Below are 21074 nucleotides of genomic sequence, written 5' to 3'. Positions count from 1 at the left end.
GTTATTTTTCCCTATATGCATCACCTTGCACTTATCCACATTAAATTTCATCTGCCATTTGGATGCCCAATTTTCCAGTCTCACAAGGTCTTCCTGCAATTTATCATAATCTGCTTGTGATTTAACTACTCTGAACAATTTTGTGTCATCTGCAAATTTGATTATCTCACTCGTCTTATTTCTTTCCAGATCATTTATAAATATATTGAACAGTAAGGGTCCCAATACAGATCCCTGAGGCACACCACTGTCCACTCCCTTCCACTGAGAAAATTGCCCATTTAATCCTACTCTCTGTTTTCTGTCTTTTAGCCAGTTTGTAATCCACGAAAGGACATCGCCACCTATCCCATGACTTTTTACTTTTCCTAGAAGCCTCTCATGAGGAACTTTGTCAAACGCCTTCTGAAAATCCAAGTATACTATATCTACCGGTTCACCTTTATCCACATGTTTATTAACTCCTTCAAAAAAGTGAAGCAGATTTGTGAGGCAAGACTTGCCCTGGGTAAAGCCATGCTGACTTTGTTCCATTAAACCATGTCTTTCTATATGTTTTATGATTTTGATGTTTAGAACACTTTCCACTATTTTTCCTGGCACTGAAGTCAGGCTAACCGGTCTCTAGTTTCCCGGATCGCCCCTGGAGCCCTTTTTAAATATTGTGGTTACATTTGCTATCCTCCAGTCTTCAGGTACAATGGATGATTTTAATAAGTAACCCCTGAAAAGCTGCCCCTTCCATCCCCTGTGCATGCCGAGCCTATGTTGCATAGGCTCGGCGGCGCACGCAAACCCCAGGATGCACATAAGTCCCGGGGCTTTCCTGGGGGGGGGGGGGCGTGTCGGGGGCATGTCTCGGCATGCATCATCAGGGGCATTCTGAGGGGCATGGCCGCGGCCTCCGGACCAGCCTCCGGACCGGAACATGGCGCGCTGGCAGCCGGCCCGCACACGCGCATGAGCAAGTTACGCCTGCCTCGGGCAGGCATAACTTTTGAAATAAAGATAGGGGGGAAATTAGTTAGTGCCGGGGGCGGGTTAGTCAGGGGAAGGAAAAAGAATGTGGGGGGTTCCGGAAAGAAAGTTCCCTCCGAGGCCGCTCCGAAATCGGAGCGGCCTCGGAGGGAACAGAGGCAGGCTGCGTGGCTCGGTGCGCACAGGCTGCCGATTTTGCGCAGCCTTGAGCGCACCAACCCCGGATTTTAAAAGATATGTGCGGCTATGCGTGTATCTATTAAAGTCCAGCGTACTCTTGTTTGCGCTGGGTGCGTGAACAAAAGTACATGCACCTACTTTTTAAAAATCTGCCCTAATATGCGCCAGGCTGCTTCAGAGCTGCTGATGTAATGCCCTGTCTCATACCATGATACCTCATCATGTTGTTTCTTCAGGGCAAATACGGCCTGGTCATTGCCCTTGTTGACGTATTTACAGATGTACTTGATTGATTTTTACAGAATTTCAAAACTCGACATTAATATGAGCATGGAAGATTTGGGAGAGTTACACGGTTGCAAGGGACCACCCATCTGTTGTCTAGTTCGACTCCGTGGATGGTGACTGTGTGGCCGCCGTCGGTACTAGGGGTATCCATCATCTCCTGTTTCTTTGATGAGCGACAGGGGTACTTCTTACTGCAGGATCCGCTTACCATGCAAGGGGAGTTTCTGTTTTGGAGTCCAGACAGTCCATGAAGCATCGTTGACTTAACAATTTGGTGGAGTAGCGGGTCAACTTCAGGGTCAGGAATCTCTGCAATGATCACCTGATCAATGAGGTCCGGTTTGATCTGATCTTGCAGCCATAGGAGGATGTGGATGTGGGGAAGACCTCGCTTTTGCCACTCTATCGTATACATGTTGCAAGTAGTGGAGCCGAAAAGGAGTACTCAACATTTTTTTTGGTGACCCCCGACATGACCCTGGCGGGGTGTTGCGTTCGATGGCTGGAACGAACCATCAAATGTAGGAAAGTGAGAAATGGTTAGTTTTTCCAAGGACATGATAGGGAATGACAGAGCCAAGTTTCAGCCTTCTAGATACTCGGAAAATGGGAGAATTTAGTGATGAGTCAGTGAGGGCTTCTGCGTTTATATCTATATAGATATATAGATATATATAGAGATAAATATGAGGCCCACCTAGTTACTCTAGGTGAGGTTTAGGTATTAGTGTAGTAGTTAGGGGCCACTTTGACATTCAGAGTGAGACATACGAACAGAACAGTACACTCTTGTGAAGATTTGATGTCCTTCGGAGTGAGGAAACTCACAGAAAGATGAGATTTGTACAATGTTCTCTCAACCTAGCTTGATGTTACCCAGGTAGAGACTCCACCTCTCTCTCTCGGTAGGCATTGTGATACTTACTGCAAAGTGCAAAAAAGTTATCGCACTTTGTGGTAATACCTATGTGAAGTGCTAACACTTTGCGATAGGCTATTACCATAAAACACGCCCCTCTTCCTATCGCTTGTGATAGTTTGATGAATCCTGGCCCTAGGCAGCTTCCATTCTCTCTCTCTCTCACACACTCACACACTCACACACACACACACACACACACATCCACATCCACATCCACATCCATCCCAGACATGCTCCCATTCTCACACACACACTCCCTGTCCATCCCAGGAAGGCTTCCATGCCATGTATGTGTGCACAGACACACGAGGCAGGCTTCCAATCACTACTAAAAATGATAGTTTTTTTGTTTTGTTTGTTTTTTTTACCATTGCTGTCTGATCTTAGTTTTCTAATCAGTTGGTCACAGGCTTTTTTTCCCACCTTCCTTTTCTTGGTGTTTTGCCTGTTCCTTTTACAGGGTCTCTTTTTCTGAACTCTCTCACCATACCCAAGCTCTCACACTCACATGCAGACTCACACACACAGCTCTCACTCTAAAATGTTCTTTCAAATGCTGTCTCACTCACACACAAAAACAGGCTCTCATTCTCACATGCTCTTTCTCTCTCACACACACACAGAGGCTCTCACATACTGTTTCTCTGATCATACAAGCTCTCTCTCTCCCTCTCACTCACACACACATTCTACAGGGCCTCACCCTCACTTTCATCTCTTGGCCTCCACTTTGTGGGTTGCTGCAGGATGGGCTCTACGGTGGCCCTGATCTTCTTGGGCTGCTGAGAGGTGGGATCCACAGTGGCCCTGCTGCTGGGCTTCCTCTTCTCAGGCTGCCACGAGGTGGGTTTTGCGGTGGCCCTGTTGCCAGGCCTTCTCTTCTCGGACCACTGCGCCTGACACACACGCTGCTGCTCTTCTGCAGCGGCCATGATGCTCCTCCCCCTTCCTGCCTGCATGACTCTGGCAACGTTTTTCTTCCAGAGCTGCGTAGGCAGGAAAGAGGAGGAGTACCTGGAAGTGACATTTTCTTCTGCCGGTGGACCTGAGCTGACTGGTGGTACCACGGGCCTTCATTTCTTCCATTGCCAGTGGGAACGGGTCCACCAGTGGTAACTTGGGCCTCTCCCTGCACCGCCCCACTGAGTGTGCCGCCCCATGCAGTTACATGGTTTGCACACCTGGTGCTGCCAGGCCTGTGGATGATATTCAGTTTTTCATCCTTCTGGGAGAGAGACTGCTGAATCCATGTCAATTTGCCTCAATACCATCAAGTATTTTGTTGGCCTACAATAAATTAACCCTGAAAAACAGAGATGATAGTTCTCTCGCAATCCCTCTATCTCTGTCTATAATGATAAACATTGAGTACAATACTATATAGCTTGCCTCCTGTGTGAAGAGCCTTGGGCTCCTTATTAACTCTGATCACTCTTTTCAATTTCAAATTGTCAGTTATATGATCCAGCTTTTTTAAACTGCAGATACTCAGAGGCTTAAAATCTCTGTTAGAACCTTATAAGTTTCAGTCAGTGATTATACTACCTTTGCTTGACTACTATAATTAGATGTATATTGGTCTGCCAGATTGTGCGCTTAAACATAGAAACATAGAAATGACGGCAGACGAAGACCAAAGCTACGCACTTTATCCATTTTTATTTCCCCTTTTCTCTCTCCCACCAGTTACTATTGGCTTCCAGTACCCTCCAGCCCTAATTCCCCTCCACCCCACCACCAATTTAGAGAGCAGCGCCGTATCTGCATCCAAGTGACATCCAGCTCAATTAGGGGTAGCAACTGCTGTAACAAGCAGGCCACACCCTTACCCCATACTCTTACCCACCCCTGTTATTATTTTTTTGTTTTTTTGTTTTTATTTTTTTTGGAGATAGCAGCCCTCCATCCTTCCGCTCCGTGAAGGTGGAACAATAACTACTGGCCACTGGCATCCCGCTCCGTGAATGCCTCTGTGGCTACTGCCGCTCCGTGCAGTGTTTGAATGCCTCTGTGGCTACTGCCGCTCCGTGCAGTGTTTTGCTGCCTCCACTTTATTCACGCCCTCTAGACTTTATGGATCCACAGTGTTTATCCCAAGCCCCTTTGAAGTCCTTTACAGTTTTGGACTTCATCACTTCCTCCGGAAGGGCGTTCCAAGCATCCACCACCCTTTCCGTGAAGAAATACTTCCTGACATTGGTTCTTAGTCTTCCTCCCTGGAGCCTCAGCTCGTGACCCCTGGTTCTGCTGACTTTTTTCTGGCGGAAAAGGTTTGTCATTGTCTTTGGATCGTTAAAGTTTTTCAAGTATCTGAAGGTCTGAATCATATCACCCCTGCTCCTCCTTTCCTCCAGGGTGTACATATTCAGATTCTTCAATCTCTCCTCGTATGACATCCGATGAAGACCCTCCACCTTTCTGGTCGCCCTTCTCTGTACCGCTTCCATCTTGTCTCTGTCTCTTTGTAGATACGGTCTCCAGAACTGAACACAGTACTCCAGGTGAGGCCTCACCAAGCACTTCAGGTGCTTCAAAATGTCATTGTTCAGCTAATTACTGGAAGAAGTATTAGAGATCACTTCTCACCGGTTTTAGCCGAGTTGTAGTGGCTACTAGTGGTGTAGCAAGTAAATTATAAAATGTTACTTTTGGTCTATAAGCTTTTTGAGCCTTGATTTCTTACTATGGATGAATTTAATATTAGATTTATATGATCCTCTACCTGTTCTGTGTTCATATGAGTAGGGGGCTTCTGGACTTCCCCTCAAACCACAAGGTCACCCTGAGACTCATGAGAGGGCCTTTTATCCCAGGACAAGCAGGATGCTAGTCCTCACATATGGGTGACGTCACTGAACCCATGGAGCCCAGGCAGGAAAGCTTTCTGTCAAAGTTTCTAGAAACTTTTGACTGGCCCGGTGAGGCCACTGAGCATGCCCAGCATGCTATGATATTCTCTGCCACAGGTGTCTCTCTTCAGTCTTCACTTTTCTGCGCTGCCGTTCGCACCGCGGACTGATATCCCTCAGTTGGGAATCTCTTTTTGACTGAAAAGTCAATTTCTCAAAATATTCTCTGTCACGGGGGAATCTCTGCCTCGCTGGCTGGTGAGTACTGTCTTGTAATAATTTTCGGCTGAAACGTTTTTACACACACATTCGTTTTCATTGACGGCCGTCGATCGAAAATGGCGACCAGTTTCAAAAAATGTCCGGTATGTAACCGAAATATGTCAATCACCGATCCGCATTTGGAGTGTGTACTGTGCCTTGGGGAACAACACAATGTCAGTACATGTACCAAATGTGCAGAAATGACAGTCAAGGGAAGAAAAGCCAGGCAAGAGAAGATGGAACACCTATTTTCTCTTCAGCTAATCCCTTCTCCCTCAAAAGCACCCAGGTCGTCTCCGGCGGGAGCAACCAAGAGAGTTTTACTAAAGAAACCGCGTCCGGATGGCTCCGGTGACCGTCCGTCCTCGCCATCATCTGTGATCTCCGCAAAGTTGACAGACTGTTCCAAAATCAAACATCTCCATCGACATTGATCATCGTCCGCATCGGTGTCCCAGGATGAGTCGATGCCAAAGAGGCCTAAACATCAAGATACGTCGGTGGTTGGGCCTTCACAGTCACCAATACCTACGACGTCATCGATGGACATCGCGGCACCGCCACCGCATACACCATCGGTATCTTTACAGCCAGAATTGTCTACACTTATTAGACAAGCTGTCTTACAAGCTCTACAGGAGCAACAAATTCCGACAGGCCTGTCGATGCCGACCTCAGTATCGATGCCGATGCCTCCAGCATCGATGCTGATGACTCTCTCATCGATGCCGATGACTCTCTCATCGATGCCGATATCTACATCCTCAGTATCGATGCCGATGTTTTTTCCTACAACATCGATGCCGGTGATAACACCGATGACTACAATATCTTTCCTTCCAAGATCCTCGACGGGATTCATCACCACAACACCGAGGCTCCAAACACAATCTACATCGATGTTATTTCACATTCCATCGATGATTCCATCGACAGCATCCCTGCCACCACGGATCAACCTACAGAAATACAAGATGAGGCTTTTTACTGTCGCCTCCTACAAAGGTACCAGAATGTCATCGACAACTTACCACCTATCACCCCAAGAACATCTGCAGAAACTTTCATCGATGATCCTCAGCCTGGGCCTTCAGGTCTTCATGTCCCACCAGCACCAACAACCCAGTCAACTTATAGGGAAGATTCAGAAGACTCCTGGGATGATGAACCCTCTCAATTTTCTTCAGAGGAGTTCATGTCTAACCCTTCTTCACCTGACAGAAGGAAGAAGTCACCCCCAGAAGATCTTTCCTTCTCAACATTCATACAAACTATGTCTGATTCTATTCCATTTAAGTTGACTGCCGAGGAGGACAAAAGAGCACAAACGCTTGAAGTGTTACAGTTTGTGGATCCACCCAAACAGCTATTAGCAGTACCTGTACATGAAGTCTTACTGGATCTTCAGAAGAGAATCTGGGAACACCCAGCTTCAATCCCTGCAGTAAACAAAAGAGTGGAAACCACCTACATTGTTCAACCAGCTCCAGGGTACCAAAAACAGCAATTGCCACACCAGTCTGTTGTTGTAGAATCAGCACAGAAAAAATCTAAGTGTGTGCGCCCACATTCCTCCAACCCACCAGGCAGGGAGCACAGGTTCCTGGACACAATGGGTAAGAAAATTTACCAGAGTTCCATGCTGAGTACAAAAATATCTGCATATCAGCTCTACATAACTCAACACCAGAGAAATCTCTGGAAAGAGATGGAACAATACATCACTTCCTTACCCACACAATTTCAAGAGCCTGCTCAAGCAATCATATCGAAAGGTCTTGAAGCAGGGAAACACGAAGTAAGAGCAGTGTATGATAACTTTGAAACTGCTTCAAGAACAGCAGCAGCAGGAATCACTGCTCACCGTGGGCTTGGCTCAAAGCATCTGACCTCAGGCTTGAGGTCCAAGATAAGCTTGTTGACCTTCCCTGTCTTGGGGACAATCTCTTTGGAGATAAAATTCAAGAGGCGGTACAACAGCTGAAAGATCATACGCATATGGCTGGCACCATTTTCCGTACGGATATAATTTAAAGGGTCGGGGGTGGGTTTTAGGGTGTTTTAGTGTGCCGGTTTTCCTGCCCTCCCCCTTCCCCCGATTTAGCTACGGACCGCCGCTGGACCCCCAGGTAATTTAAGGCATTTGGGGGGGGGGGTTCGGGAGGGTGGGGGATTTAATTTAAAGGGTCGGGGGTGGGTTTTAGAGTGTTTTAGTGTGCCGGTTTTCCTGCCCTCCCCCTTCCCCCGATTTAGCTACGGACCGCTGCTGGACCCCCAGGTAATTTAAGGTATTGGGGGGGGGGGGGTTTGGGAGGGTGGGGGATTTAATTTAAAGGGTCGGGGGTGGGTTTTAGGGGGTTTTAGTGTGCCGGTTCACAATTTTAACGATTTTCACGATACTCTAAACACCCAAACGGCGACGATACGATTCCCTCCCCCTCCCAGCCAAAATTGATCGTTAAGACGATCGAGGACACGATTCACATCTCTAAAGTTTTGTAGTGTATACGGGACAGGATGGGGAGCCAATGTAAATCCTTGAGGATGGGGGTAATATGGTCATGTTTGCGTGTGTTAGTGATGAGTCTTGCAGTAGCATTTTGCAATAGTTGAAGGGGTTTTATCGAAGACAAGGGGAGCCCTAAGAGGAGGGCATTACAGTAATCTAGTTTGGAGGTGAGGGTGGCTTGAATCACTGTGCGGAGGTCATGGGTGTAAAGCAGGGGTCTGAGTTTCTTTAGAACATTGAGTTTGAAGAAACCAGCTTTGAGGATAGAATTGATGTGAGGTTTCATACTAAGATTGGGATTGAGAAGGACTCAGTCCCTAACGGAGGGTTGAGCTGTGAGGAGGTTAAGTTTAGGGTTGTTAGGCAGGAGGTCAGGGGGATGCGAGGAGATGTGGAGGAGTTCCGTTTTGTTTGTGTTGAGTGCAAGCTGAAGGTTGGTGAGGAGGGCGTTGATGGCTGCAAGGCAATTTTCCCAGTGCTCCAGGGCATCAGATATAGAGTTGTGAATGGGAATGATGATCTGTACATCATCAGCATAAAGATAGAATTTGAGTTTAAGGTCGGAGAGGAGGTGGCAGAGAGGGGTGAGGTAAACATTGAAGAGGGTAGAAGAAAGTGATGAGCCTTGCGGGACTCCTTGTTGTAGGGGGTATGAGGCAGATAGGTTTTTTCCAATTTTAACAGAGAACTTTCTGTTAGAGAGAGAGGATTTGAACCAGGCGAGAGCTATTCCTGAGATGCCGATGCTTTCTAGCCGTGTCAGGAGGTGGTGGTGGCTGATGGTGTCAAAGGCCGCTGAAATATCGAGAAGGGCGAGGAGGTAGCTGTGGCCTTGTCCCAAACCTCTGAGGAGATAGTCAGTAAGGGAGAGGAGTAAGGATTCGGTATTAAAGTGTTTCCTGAATCCAAATTGGGAAACATGGAGGATATCATGGTTTTCAAGGTAGTCAATGAGTTGTGAATTAACCACCTTTTCCATTAGTTTGGAGATAAAGGAGGTTGGAAATGGGGCGGAAGTTGGAGGGGTCTTTCGGGTCTAGGGAGGGTTTCTTGAGGAGGGGTTTGACAACAGCGTGTTTGAGGGGATCTGGGACTATCCCATGGGTGAAGGAGCAGTTGATAATATCTTCTATGGTGCTGGCTATGCTGTTGGGGATGGCTATTAGAGCTTTGGTGGGGATGGTGTCGTTGGGGTGAGAGGCTGGCTTAAGTTTTCGAAGGAGGCTTATGATTTCTTTAGAGGAGGTAAGGTCAATTGTGGCCATTGAAGGTTGGGAAGGAGAGGGGATCGAGGGTGGGTTAGTGGGGGGACAGGGATTGGTGGGAGGAAATCTGGAGAGCAGGTTGGAGATTTTATTTTGGAAGTAGTTGGCCAGTTCTTCACATTTAGCCGCAGCCTCAGAATCTGGAATGGTAGGAGGGATAGGGGTGGTGAGGCTAGCGACATAGGAGAAAATAACTTTAGGGTTGAATTTATAGTCATGGATTTTTTTGCCATAGAAGTCTTGCTTGTGTTTGAGGGTAGACAGTCTGTATATGTGTAAGGCTGTTTTGTAGCTGGAGGAATGTTGTGGGGTTGGGTCCTTGTGCCATTTTCTCTCTTTTTGTCTGAGATTGCATTTTAGGGTTTTTAGCTCTTGGGTGTACCAGGGCTTGGAGGGTTTCGCTGCGGTGTTTATGATTCGTTGGGAGAGTGGGCATAGCTTGTTGGCAATGTCTTCTGTGAGGCTATGCCAGGATGTTCAGGCTGTGTCTGGGTCTGAGCAGATTAGTCTTGGTAGGGAAGAGGCTAATGCGTCAGTTAATTCATCGCTGGGGCAAGTTTTTCTGGATATGATGGTGTGAGCAGGATGGTTAATTGGGAGGGGTTTCTTTATGGCGAGTCGGCTTTCAATGAGGTAGTGGTCGGACCAAGGCACTGGGGTGCAGGTGGATGAGTTGGTGGTCTGGAAGCTGGAGTTAATAAACATCAGGTCCAACGTATGACCAGCTTTGTGAGTTGGAGATGCTATAATTTGTCGGAAGCCTATGGCAAGGAGCGATTGAATGAAAGTTTCGCATGATGCAGTGGGGGGGAGTGAGTCAACATGAAGATTAAAATCTCCAAGGATGATGGATGGGGTATCTGTTTTTATCCATTCCACAACAAATTCAATTAGGGGGGAGGGGTTGGACTCAAGGATGGTAGGAGGGGCATAAACTAGACAGATTTGCAGGGTAGCAGCCTTAAAGAGACCTATTTTGAGTTTGGGTGGGGCGGCTATGCTGATGGGTTTAAGGTTAAGGTGTTTCTTAGCTGCTAGGAGGTCCTCCTCCTCTTTTTTTAGGTCGGTGGATGGGGAAGATGTCATAGAGGGAGGATAGGAGTTGGTTTATGAGGACGGTATCTGATTCTTTGAGCCATGTTTCAGTGACTGCACAAATGTCTGGAGTGCAGTCCGCAAGTAGGTCATTGAGGATTAGTGTCTTTTTGGATATGGATTGCGCATTCATGAGTATAATGGAGAGGGTGATAAGACCGAGGCATTGAGTCAGAGGTGAGGTGAGGATGGGGATAAGGGATTTGCGGCGGGGGGAGGGGGGAGGTAGTCTGGAGAGAGGGTGATGGATGCGAGGGATTGGGTAAGCAGCCATGTTGGTACTTTAATAGTCAGGTAGGAAGGGAGGTGCAGGGGGATAAGTGGTACCTTAATAGTCAGGTAGGAATAGTAGGAATAGGTAGGAATAGTTGGTACCTTAATAGTCAGGTAGGAAGGGAGGTGCAGGGGGATAAGTGGGGGTGAACAGGGAGTAGAGTAGATGGGATGGGTGCACTATGGAATAGTAGAAGATATGCAGAGCAGCGATCTGAATCAGCAATTTCAACAATCTGAATATCAGCAAGTTACAGTTAGTGACAATAGGGTACAAAATAGTAAACAGGGATGAAGCACAGAGTATAAAGCACTTTGAGTTGCTCACCGCGTGGCGAGTGTCCGTGATGAGTGATAGTGGAAGGAGGAGATAGTGAGGAAGATGGTCCCGTTGCACGTAGTTCAGTTTGTGACTGAGAAGAACATTCTCTGCAGGAGCGTGTTTCTTAGTTTCTCTCGGTTGGTGTCTCTCACGCTCTCTCTCAGGCTGTGTGTCTCTCTCCCGCTCTATCTCGTTCTCCCTCAGGCTGTGTGTCACAGTGGGAAGTGAAAAGGAAAGAGGCACAAAGAAGGTGTCCATGTTTTTCCATATCTAGACGACTGGCTCATAAAGAGTCCATCTCAAAAAGGAGCAATAACTTCTCTCAACCGGACAATTACTCTACTTCACTCCATGGGGTTTCTCATCAATTATAAAAAATCCCATCTTACTCCAACTCATCTACTTCAATTCATAGGAGCAGAGTTGAACACAGATCTAGTAAAGGCCGTTCTACCTATAGAACGAGCAGAGGCCTTCATTCTACTAGCAAAGTCCATTTCCTTAATGACACAAACCACAGCTCATCAGTTTCTCATACTGCTGGGTCACATGGCCTCCACAGTTCATGTTACTCCTATGGCAAGGCTAGCCATGCGAGTTACCCAATGGACTTTAAGGTCACAATGGATTCAAGCCATTCAACCACTTCACTATCCAATTCAAGTGACCCACCAACTAAGATCATCTCTACTTTGGTGGACCAACAAAGACAACCTGTGCAAAGGCCTACCTTTCCAACAACCAGTCCCAGAGATTACTTTAACTACAGATGCATCCACCTTGGGATGGGGAGCTCATGTAGACAATCTCCATACTCAAGGGACATGGACAAAACTCAAAGCGACATATCAAATCAATTTTCTGGAGCTTCGAGCAATACATTATGCACTGCATGCATTCCAGGACTGCCTTTCACACAAGACTGTTCTCATCCAAACAGACAACACAGTTGCCATGTGGTACATCAACAAACAGGGAGGTATGGGCTCGTATCTCCTTTGTCAAGAAGCTGCACAAATTTGGGGCTGGGCCCTGAATCATTCAATGTTCCTCCGAGCCACTTATCTGGCAGGCATACACAACGTAGTGGCGGATCGACTCAGTCGTCAATTCCAACCACACGAATGGTCCCTGGACACTGCAGTAGCAACCAGGATATTTCAGCGTTGGGATCAACCAACAATAGACCTCTTTGCTTCACATCTGAATCACAAAGTGGACAAGTTCTGTTCTCTACACAAACAGAACCATCAACCAGCCAAGGACGCTTTTGCTCGCCCTTGGAACTCAGGCCTACTATATGCGTATCCTCCAATACCGCTCATAACCAAAACTCTAGTGAAGCTACAGCAAGACAAAGGGACCATGATACTCATAGCCCCACATTGGCTTTGACAAGTATGGTTTCCCACACTCCTAAACCTCTCAGTCAGGGATCCAATTCGTCTGGGAGTAGCTCCCACTCTCATAACTCAGGATCAGGGCCGGTTGCACCATCCCAACCTTCAGTCCCTATCCCTGACAGCATGAATGTTGAAAGCTTGATCTTACAACCACTCAATCTTTCATCCCATATATCTCAAGTGCTTATAGCTTCACATAAACCTTCCACACGAAAAAACTATTCTTCTAAATGGAAGAGATTCACTTTGTGGTGCTCAGCAAAAGATATAAATCCTTTCACTTGCCCCACAACTTCTCTACTGGACTATTTATACCATCTTTCAGACTCTGGACTCCAGACTTCATCTGTAAGAGTACATTTAAGTGCAATCTCTGCTTACCATGACAAGATAGGAGATGCACCTATATCCACACATCCTCTCGTAAGTAGATTTATGAGAGCTCTAACTCACCTTAAACCACCAATTCGAAAACCCGTCCCAAGCTGGGACCTGAATTTGGTACTAACAAGACTCATGCAGTCTCCCTTTGAACCCATTGACTCTTGTAATCTTAAATTTCTCACATGGAAGACTATGTTCCTCATAGCCATTACTTTAGCTAGAAGAGTTAGTGAGTTACAAGCACTTGTTACATACGAACCTTATACAAAGTTCCTATATGACAGAGTGGTTCTCCGTACCCATCCAAAATTCCTTCCCAAGGTGGTTACGGAATTCCACTTGAACCAATCAATAAATTTACCCACATTCTTTCCAAGGCCTCATGCCCATCAAGGGGAAACAGCCCTACACACCCTGGACTGTAAGCGTACACTCGCTTTCTACTTAAACCGTACTTCAGTCCATAGGAAATCCACTCAGCTTTTTGTTTCTTATGATCCAAACAAACCGGGTAAAGCAGTGGGTAAACATATCCTATCCAATTGGATAGCAGATTGCATTAAGTTCTGCTATGAACAAGCAGGCCTTCCTCTTCAAGGGCGAGTAAAGGCACATTCAGTAAGAGCAATGTCAACATCAGTAGCACATTTTCGTCCAGTGCCAATTCTAGACATATGCAAAGCAGCAACATGGAGTTCTCTTCACACTTTTGCAGCCCACTACTGCTTGGACAAAGAAGGAAGACAAGATTCAGCCTACGGACAATCTGTCTTAAAGAACTTGTTTCCAGTTTAATCCCAACTCCTTCTACATCCAATGTTCTGTGATCTTTGGATGACTCATTCAACAACAATACTTCACTGTTGCCACAATACAACATGACTCAGCCTCTAGCTCGCTATTCACCCATATGAGAGGACTAGCATCCTGCTTGTCCTGGGATAAAGCAAAATTGCTTACCTTGTAATAGGTGTTATCCCAGGACAGCAGGATATAGTCCTCACAGAACTCACCTGCCACCCCGCGGAGTTGGGCCTCATACCTTTATTATTTTATTTTTGCTAACGCTTTATGCTATATAACAGACTGAAGAGAGACACCTGTGGCATAGAATATCATAGCATGCTGGGCATGCTTAGTGGCCTCACAGGGCCAGTCAAAAGTTTCTAGAAACTGACAGAAAGCTTTCCCGCCTGGGCTCCGTTCAGTGACGTCACCCATATGTGAGGACTACATCCTGATGTCCTGGGATAACACCTATTACAAGGTAAGCAATTTTGCTTTCTGTCATCTCCACACCAATATTCTGGAACACTCTGAGTCTTCATCTTACAAATGTGACAAAACTTTCAAGTCTCTGCTGAAGACCTCTTTTCCAACAAGCATTTTCATGAATTTGTAATATGTCTCAAGCTGATTATTTATTACTCCTGGGATGATTTATGTTGTAATGATGTAATTTCTTATTTTTTTTTGTTTTGATTTTATTGTGAATATGTATTTTGTACTTCGCCTAGCAGGTGACTAATAAAAATAAATAATGGACTTTTAGGGAGTTGGGACTTTTGATTATAACAAAGGTATTTTGGCTAATTTTAAGGAGTTTGCCTTGGATTTTGTTGTCCTTTTAAAGAAATATACTATATGAAGTGAGAGCCGGAAGTGGTCAATACATAATAATATCAATCAGATAATTACTATTGATTTTATAACAAAGAAATGCACAGTTCAATAATAGATTCAGGCAGAAAGGGAGACAATTTTTCAGAAAGATTGAAATATATATTTTTCATAATTTCTTTTTCTTTCAGAATTACTACTCTGCTCCTTTGCTGACTCATATAGCACACTATGGTCCACATAAACACATTGAAAAAATGCATCTATGTGCTCTGCACTCTCTTTGTCCTTTTGACCATTTGTTTGTGGAATGAAACTAGAAAAGGCATTCATGTTCCTTTGGACGCAGAAGGTCTAAGGATTGAGGAAAGTATTGTGTTTCCAAGCAATCTGCTGCAGTGGAACATTTCTGTATTCAAAGCATCCAGGAAAAAAGATGCCACAGAGACAATCCAGGATGCAGGACCTGCAAATGTAAGAGAGCATGAGCAAGCAAAAAGCAGCACATTCTCAACAGCTGAAAAGTTTATTCTTGAATTTAAAAACCGAAAGCATAACTATAATGTTTGGAATGAAAACAGCTCATCTAAGAATCTCATAATTCGACTCCAAAATGTCCGTAATAATTATTTAAAAATGAACACCTATAACGTGACCTTTCGTGGTAAAAAACAGATCAATAAACTGAGTGCTAAGGAACTGCTGTGTGAGCTGAAAACAAAGGTGGAAGTGAAAATGCTTCAGGGGACAGATATCCCCTCCAAAGAATCTGATTGGAAGAAATATCTACCCAAGAAAAGCCTTCGTGAGGAAGTGAGGCAGCTGGGACGTTGTGCTATTGTAACATCTGCAGGATCCATAAAGTCATCAGGACTTGGACGTGAAATAGGTTTGTGTTAACATTTGCATTTGTCTTTTAAACTATTCTTTTGCACAGTGAACAGTTATTGTAGCACAGGACATAAACAAGATCTCTGCATCCTTCCTGTTTTACCCCATGCCCAGCATTTCTCAGTCTCTTCTTTCTCCTCCCTACTCCTTGCACAGCAATACCTGCCACCTCCTTTTCTGCCCAGCAACACCCCTTCTCCTTGTCCAGTAACTCAGCATCATCTTTCTTTTTCCTTACTCTTCCTCTCCAGTAGCACCCAGCATGCACACGCTAATTCTCACCTTCCCTGCAAGCAGCACTTGGGCCCCCGATTTTGTTTCCTATCTCTCCCCTCTCCCCCCCCCCCTCACCCATTTTCTCTAGAACACTTCCCTCATACCCAGCAGCAGCCAGCTACCTCTCTCACCCTCTCTCTTTTGTCTGAGCTCCTCCAGCCCCTCCTTGGTCCTCCATCTCATTTTCCTGAGCACCTGGGACTTCCAGGTTGGAAACCTTCTGGCCATGGCAACAGCAAGAGACAAAATTAGTACAGAGTGTTTGTTTTAGCCAGTGCATGAGCTCACAGGCCCTGTGATGACCTCCACCATCACCACCAGGAGTTCCCTTTTAATAAGTGTAATGCCCCTCTCAAGTAAAAGGAATTGCTGGTAAGGAAGGGAAGAAGCTGTAACAGAAGAAAACCCTACCTGTCCTAGTCTTGGGGGGTAATGAATGGAGGTTGTAGGTTACTAGTTAGGATTCATTTATCCCTGGTTCTTTATCCACCCTTTTCAGCCCCACAGCACCAATAAACCTTTTTTTTTTTTTTTTTATCAAATTGCCCTCCCTATGGAAGAGAGTGCACCAAAAAGCCACTACATAGTGCAAACTTTTATAACTTTACTAATAAGCAAATTAAACAAAGGGCAGGAAAACAATATATGGGAAAGGATTAAACTATAATGTGGTGATCAGATTTGCAGAATTTTAGATAATCAGAATTTTGCCCCAGAATTAGATTGAAAAATGAAATCCAGCAGTCAAATTCACTGTAATTAAAAATGAGATCCTCTTTTTATTGTTTGTACGTTTAGGAAGAGTGCTCAACCAAGAATGGGGAAGCAAACTTGGCATACACAGTAACAATTTGTACATTTATATTTTTTCTCCTGCTTTATGGATACGAATTGGATACGAATTATTCGCCGATAATTAGAAAATTGCTATAAAACACACCCCTTTTTCTACCGCATGCTATATTGATAAATCTAGGCCAAAGATAGATACAGAAATGTCAGGTATTATATTCTTTCATGATTATTCATATAATTTCCCAAGAATACAGAACTGTGAAAATTATGTGATTGGTCAGAAAAGAGGAACTGCAGCAGAGATATTCATTAGGCTACTAATTATTAATTGGTCACGAGGTGAGCTTTACTTATGCAACCTAACATTTATAAAGAAATGATGGCAGAAAAGGACAAAATAGTCCATCCAGTTCCCAGTAAGCTTATGGTAATATCTGCTGTACCTTGTAGGTTACCCCAAGCTTATCAGTTTCCCACACTGTAAAAGTCAGAGCCCTTGCTAGTTGCTGTTTGAATCCAATTCCCCATTATGCCTTGCCGTTGAAGCAGAAAGCAATGTTTGAGTTGCATCAACATTATCGAGGCTTATGAGATAAAGGGCATTGCACCAGTAAGTTACTCCATCCACTTTTTCTTCATTTCCATCCTTTTAGCTTTAGGGATCCACAATATTTATCCCATGCCCTTTTGAATTCTTCACTGTTTTGGTTTTCACCACCTCCTCCAGAAGGACATTCCAGGCATCCACCACCCTCTCCTTGAAGAAATATTTTCTGACGTTGGTTCTGAAATATCCTCCCTGGTTTCATGTCATGACCCCTAGTTCTACTGATTTCTTTCTAACGGAAAGGTTTGACAATTGCATATCATTAAAACATTTCAGGTATCTGAAGGTCTGTAACATATCATGCCTGTGCCTCCTCTATTCCAGGGTATACATATTCATATCCTTCAGTCTCTCCCCATAGGTTTTCTGATATTGACCCCACACTATTTTGGTAGCCCTTCTCTGGACTGCCTCCATCCTGTCTCTATCCCTTTTGAGATAAGTGCTCCAGACCAAACACATTACTCCAGGTAAGGCCTCACCAAGGACCTGTACAAGGGCATCACCTCCTCCATTTTTCTACTGGTTATTCCTTTCTATGCAGCTGAGCAGCCTTCTGGCTTTAGCTTTTTTGGATTACCGCATACCAGATGCATAACTCTGCACTTCTTGGCATTGAATCCCAGCTGCCAAATCTTTGACCACTCTTCAAGCTTTCGTAAATCCCTTTTCATTCTCTCTACTCCTTCAGATGTGTCCACTTTGTTGCAGATCTTGATATCATCCACAAATAGACAAAATTTACCTACTATCCCACTGGACAGTGTGGACTATAAATACATTAAATATAAAAAAAAAAAGAGAAGAAGCATGTCTCCCTCAACACAGTAAATGATCTAACCAAAATATTCCTAACTTTTTTTCAATCAAAGAAATGTTTGTCTAATTATTCATGAAAATTCTAGGACATAGGGCAGGAACAGTTAAATGTTGGACAGTTTGCATGTCTCCTCATGAAACAAGCTCAATGGTATTTAGTTTCAGTGGAACAACATCTATAACCACCATCATACAAGGTAGATCTCCAACACCCTCATCCACTAATCTGGTAGAAAATCCCTCAAATATTTTGGAAGAATGTTTTTTTCACGAGCCTCAATTTCAACTTATGATGACTACATATATGTCCAATCAAGAATGGGAAGCCCATTTAAACCCCCTTTATTCTAAGGGAACTTGGTCTCCATAGGAAAGGTTGCTCCACATAAAACAATTAGAGTTGAGAGCACAGTTAAGAGTTGAGACCAATATTTAATACTTTAAAAATGTTCAGTCAGTGGCTACAAGGGAAAGTGCTATTCAAATAGACAACAAATAGCAATGTACTACATTAATAAACAGAGGAGCAGGCTCTTTCAACCTTTGTCAAGAGACCTGTCAGTTATGAAAATGTACAGTTTCTCAAAAGATGTACCTGATAGTTATCTTCAGGGAAATCAAAACCATCATCACCAACTATAGCCACACAAATGGTCATTGGACCAACATATAGTCAAAGAACTATTTCCACCAATAGATCTCTTTGCAGCCCCATTCAAGAACAAAATTTTCACCTACTGTTCCAAAACACTCACTGTAAACTGATGTGATGTGCAAACAAATGTCGGTATATAAAAGCATTAAATAATAAATAAATAGTGACAGATGCTTTTTTAATCCCATGGAATCGAGGACAACTTTATTTTTTAATAAACATTTGATATTCTGCTTTATATTTCCAAGAATGGTCTCAAGGTGGATTACAAGAAAATGTTAAATCAGCAGTTACAGTAACAAACCAGGGATTACTTAAAGTAGGAACTGAGTCAAATTTATAGTAGGGTCAAGGATCTAAGGGGGAAGGATGAATATAATAATGGTGCAGATGAAGTCAGAATCTAAAATATGAGAGTCCAGAGATGGGTTACGGTTCTTGCTTGAGAGCTCTGGTAGTCAATTTTTTAAGATTGCTGATCTTTGCCGAGAAGTAGGGGTGTGCATTCGGTCCCTACGTATTGGCAATCCACAACGGATGTGCCAATATTCGTTGTATTCGTGGGGAAGCGAAACGTATCGCGATTCCCCACGGATACAACGAATTTTCGCCAAATTATTCGGCCGCCAATTTAAACAACCCCCCAACCCTCCTCATCCGCCCCCAAGACTTACCAAAACTCCCTGGTGGTCCAGCAGGGGGTCCGGGAACCATCCCCTGCACTCTCACACCCTTGGTACCAGTTCAAAATGGCGCCGATAGCCTTTGACCTGCTATGTCACAGGGGCTACCGGTGCCATTGGTCAGCCCCTGTCACATGGCCATCAGCGCCATCTTGTGCTCCTGCCATGTGACATGGGCTGACCAATGGCATCGGTAGCCCCTGTGACATAGTAAGGCAAGGCTATCGGTGCCATTTTGGTTCCTGGCACCCGACGGCATGAGTGCAGGAGATCGCTCCCGGACCAATGCTGGACCCCCAGGGACTTTTGGCCAGCTTGGAGGGGGCCTCCTGACCCCCACAAGATTTGCCAAAAGTCCAGCGGGGGTCCGGGAGCGACCTCCTGCACTCAGGCCGTATTGCCAGTATTCAAAATGGCCCCTGTGACATAGTGAGGGCAAAGGATAGCGCCGACGCCATTTTGAATACTGGCAGCTGCTAGTCTTTGCCCTCACTATGTCACCAACCGTCAGCCCCTGTGACATAGTGAGGGCAAAGGCTAGCGCCGGCGCCATTTTGAATACTGGCAATACGGCCCGAGTGCAGGAGGTCGCTCCCGGACCCCCGCTGGACTTTTGGCAAGTCTTGTGGGGGTCAGGAGGCCCCCCCAAGCTGGCCAAAAGTCCCTAGGGTCCAGCGGGGGTCCGGGAGCGATCTCCTGCACTCATGCCGTCGGGTGCCAGGAACCAAAATGGCACCAATAGCCTTGCCCTTACTATGTCACAGGGGCTACCAACACCATTGGTCAGGCCCTGTCACATGGCAGGAGTACAAGATGGCACTGATGGCCATGTGACAGGGGCTGACCAATGGCACCGTTAGCCCCTGTGACATGGTAGGGCTATCGGCGCCATTTTGAACTGGTACAGAGGGTGTGAGAGTGCTCCTGGACCCCCGCTGGACCACCAGGGAGTTTTGGTAAGTCTTGGGGTGGTCAGGAGGGTGGGGGGTTGTAGTAAATTTAATTTTAGCCGGGTAACAAATAGGATTAGACGTATAACCGTATCAGGACGCCATACGGACATATACAACGAATCTGCCACCCGATGAATATGTATCCCAAATGCAACATATGGCGTCCCTCTGCACATCCCTACCGAGAAGCTTAGGGGAAGGCCTGATAAAACAACCATGTCTTAGCTTTTTTTTTTTTTTTTTTGGAAAGCGAAGTAGCATGGCTCAACATGTAGGGGTAGAGGTACCATATTTCAGATTTTTGGTGCTTACACCTGAAATCTAGAAGTCTTATACATGTCAGTCTGGCCAGAGGGGAGAGGAATGGAGAACCATTTAGGGCAGTGGTTCTCAACCCTGTCCTGGGGACCCCCCCAGCCAGCCGGGTTTTCAGGATATCCACAATGAATATGCATGAGAGAAAATTTGCATACATGCATATTCATTGTGGATATCCTGAAAACCCGACTGGCTGGGGGGGTCCCCAGGACAGGGTTGAGAACCACTGATTTAGGGGATCTGGTAGCTGTGTTGTCTGAGAATATTGATTTAGGGGATCTGGTAGCTGTGTTGTCTGAGAATATTGCTCACAAAGATATTGAACAGAACCTGTCCCACTTAACACAGCTCTCTCTTTAGAATAGGTTCCATTTACCATTACATGCTGTTTCCTATCAGTCAACCAGTTTGTAATCCATGCCACTACCTTGGCGCTCACTCTGAAGCTTCTCATTTTGTTCATAAGCCTCCTATGTAAGATATCAAAAGCTTTGCTGAAATCCAAGTAGATGATATTGAGTGTTCTTCCTCAATCCAATTCTCTAGTTACCCAATCAAAATAATCAATCTCAATGTCTGACAGGACCTTCCTCTGATGAATCCATGCTGCCTTGGGTCCAGCAACTTGCTGGATTGTAGATAGCTCAGTAACCTTTATTTCAGTAGCGTCTCCATTAATTTTCCCACCACCAAGGTGAGGCTAACTGACCTTGTAGTTTCCTGCC

The 21074-nt window shown here is 45.2% G+C and overlaps 1 protein-coding gene across 5 annotated transcripts in view; it reads left to right on the top strand.

Moving 5' to 3' along the window:
- ST6GAL1 (ST6 beta-galactoside alpha-2,6-sialyltransferase 1) overlaps positions 1-21074 on the top strand; it is a 239412-nt gene that overhangs the window by 91549 nt on the left and 126789 nt on the right. For all 5 annotated transcript variants that reach the window (XM_029615815.1, XM_029615814.1, XM_029615810.1 and 2 more), the window contains one exon: positions 14544-15241. In XM_029615815.1, coding sequence (XP_029471675.1) covers positions 14584-15241 — 658 coding nt within the window. In that variant the 5' untranslated portion in view covers positions 14544-14583. The remainder of the gene's footprint in view (positions 1-14543; positions 15242-21074) is intronic.

Source organism: Rhinatrema bivittatum, chromosome 9 (assembly GCF_901001135.1).
Source record: "Rhinatrema bivittatum chromosome 9, aRhiBiv1.1, whole genome shotgun sequence".
In the NCBI taxonomy this organism is placed as follows: Eukaryota; Metazoa; Chordata; class Amphibia; order Gymnophiona; family Rhinatrematidae; genus Rhinatrema; species Rhinatrema bivittatum.
This window is presented reverse-complemented; position numbering and strand designations above follow the sequence as displayed.